At 58.9% G+C, this 876-nt stretch overlaps 1 protein-coding gene across 1 annotated transcript; it reads right to left on the reverse strand.

The window, feature by feature from the left end:
* Positions 1 to 210: 210 nt before the first annotated feature.
* Positions 211 to 876, reverse strand: RNF222 (ring finger protein 222). Its single transcript, XM_010008232.1, has one exon. It carries the CDS (start codon positions 874 to 876, stop codon positions 211 to 213), a length of 666 nt encoding a protein of 221 aa, XP_010006534.1.

The following is an 876-nucleotide window of genomic DNA, read 5'->3' on the forward strand; positions in this document are numbered from 1 at the left end:
CAGAAGAAGCAGAAAATGCCAGCAGTGACACTGAGCCCCCAGAGATCTGCAGAAAGTTCTGAAAGTCCACCTAGTTCCTGGCCAGGTGAGAGAGCTGCACCTAAAGCTGCTCCTAGGCTTTCTCCAAAGGTCTTTCCAGAGAAGTTCCAGCCCTAGCTGTGTCCCAGCATCAGTGACATCCCCCTGGTACCCAAGCAGATCCCATCCCTGCTATGAGTCCCTCTTCACCAGCAGTAGCCAAGGCAGCACAGCTGCCAGCATGGCCAGGGTCAGGATGAGGAGGACAGCCAGGGCGATGGGTGACTGGAAGCATTTCACCCCCAGGGCTGAGCTGGACGACGTAGAGCTCCGTGTTTCTGCTCTGCTTCTCCTCCCCAGGGAGCCACAGTCCATGTCCACCAGTGGCATCCCATGGTCACTGATGACAAAGATGTGGGCTTCCCTTGCCAGCTCTCCTGGGACCCCCTGCAAGCCCACGGGGCTGTTCCCTGTGCTGCAGCACCGGTCGAAGCTCTGTACTGGCATCACAAAATGACTGGGCACCACCAAGGTGTTGCTGACCTCCGTTTTGGTCAGATGGGACAAGGAAGAAGGTGACAGGGGCATCTCCAGTGTCAGGGGGTTGGTGCCTGCCTTGGGTGGCCATAGAGCCTTCTTCTTGCTGAGGAAGGTCACGTAGCGACAGACGGGGCAGATGATGCTGCTCTGGACCTGGCCATCCAGCTTGGTGGAGAGCAGGCACTTCACCAGGCAGTCGTGGCAGAAGGTGTGTCCACAGCTGAGCCTGCGGTGCGTGGCCTCCAGAGGGTGGAACTTCTCGTAGCACACGGGGCACTCAGCTGGGGGACCCTCCTTGGTGGACGAGGTCTCGGACAT

Source organism: Chaetura pelagica, unplaced genomic scaffold (assembly GCF_000747805.2).
Source record: "Chaetura pelagica isolate M959 unplaced genomic scaffold, ChaPel_1.0 scaffold471, whole genome shotgun sequence".
Classification (NCBI taxonomy): domain Eukaryota; kingdom Metazoa; phylum Chordata; class Aves; order Apodiformes; family Apodidae; genus Chaetura; species Chaetura pelagica.

Coding starts and splice junctions, on each gene's coding strand:
- RNF222 (XM_010008232.1), bottom strand. CDS start 876: ATGTCCGAGACCTCGTCCACCAAGGAGGGTCCCCCAGCTGAGTGCCCC.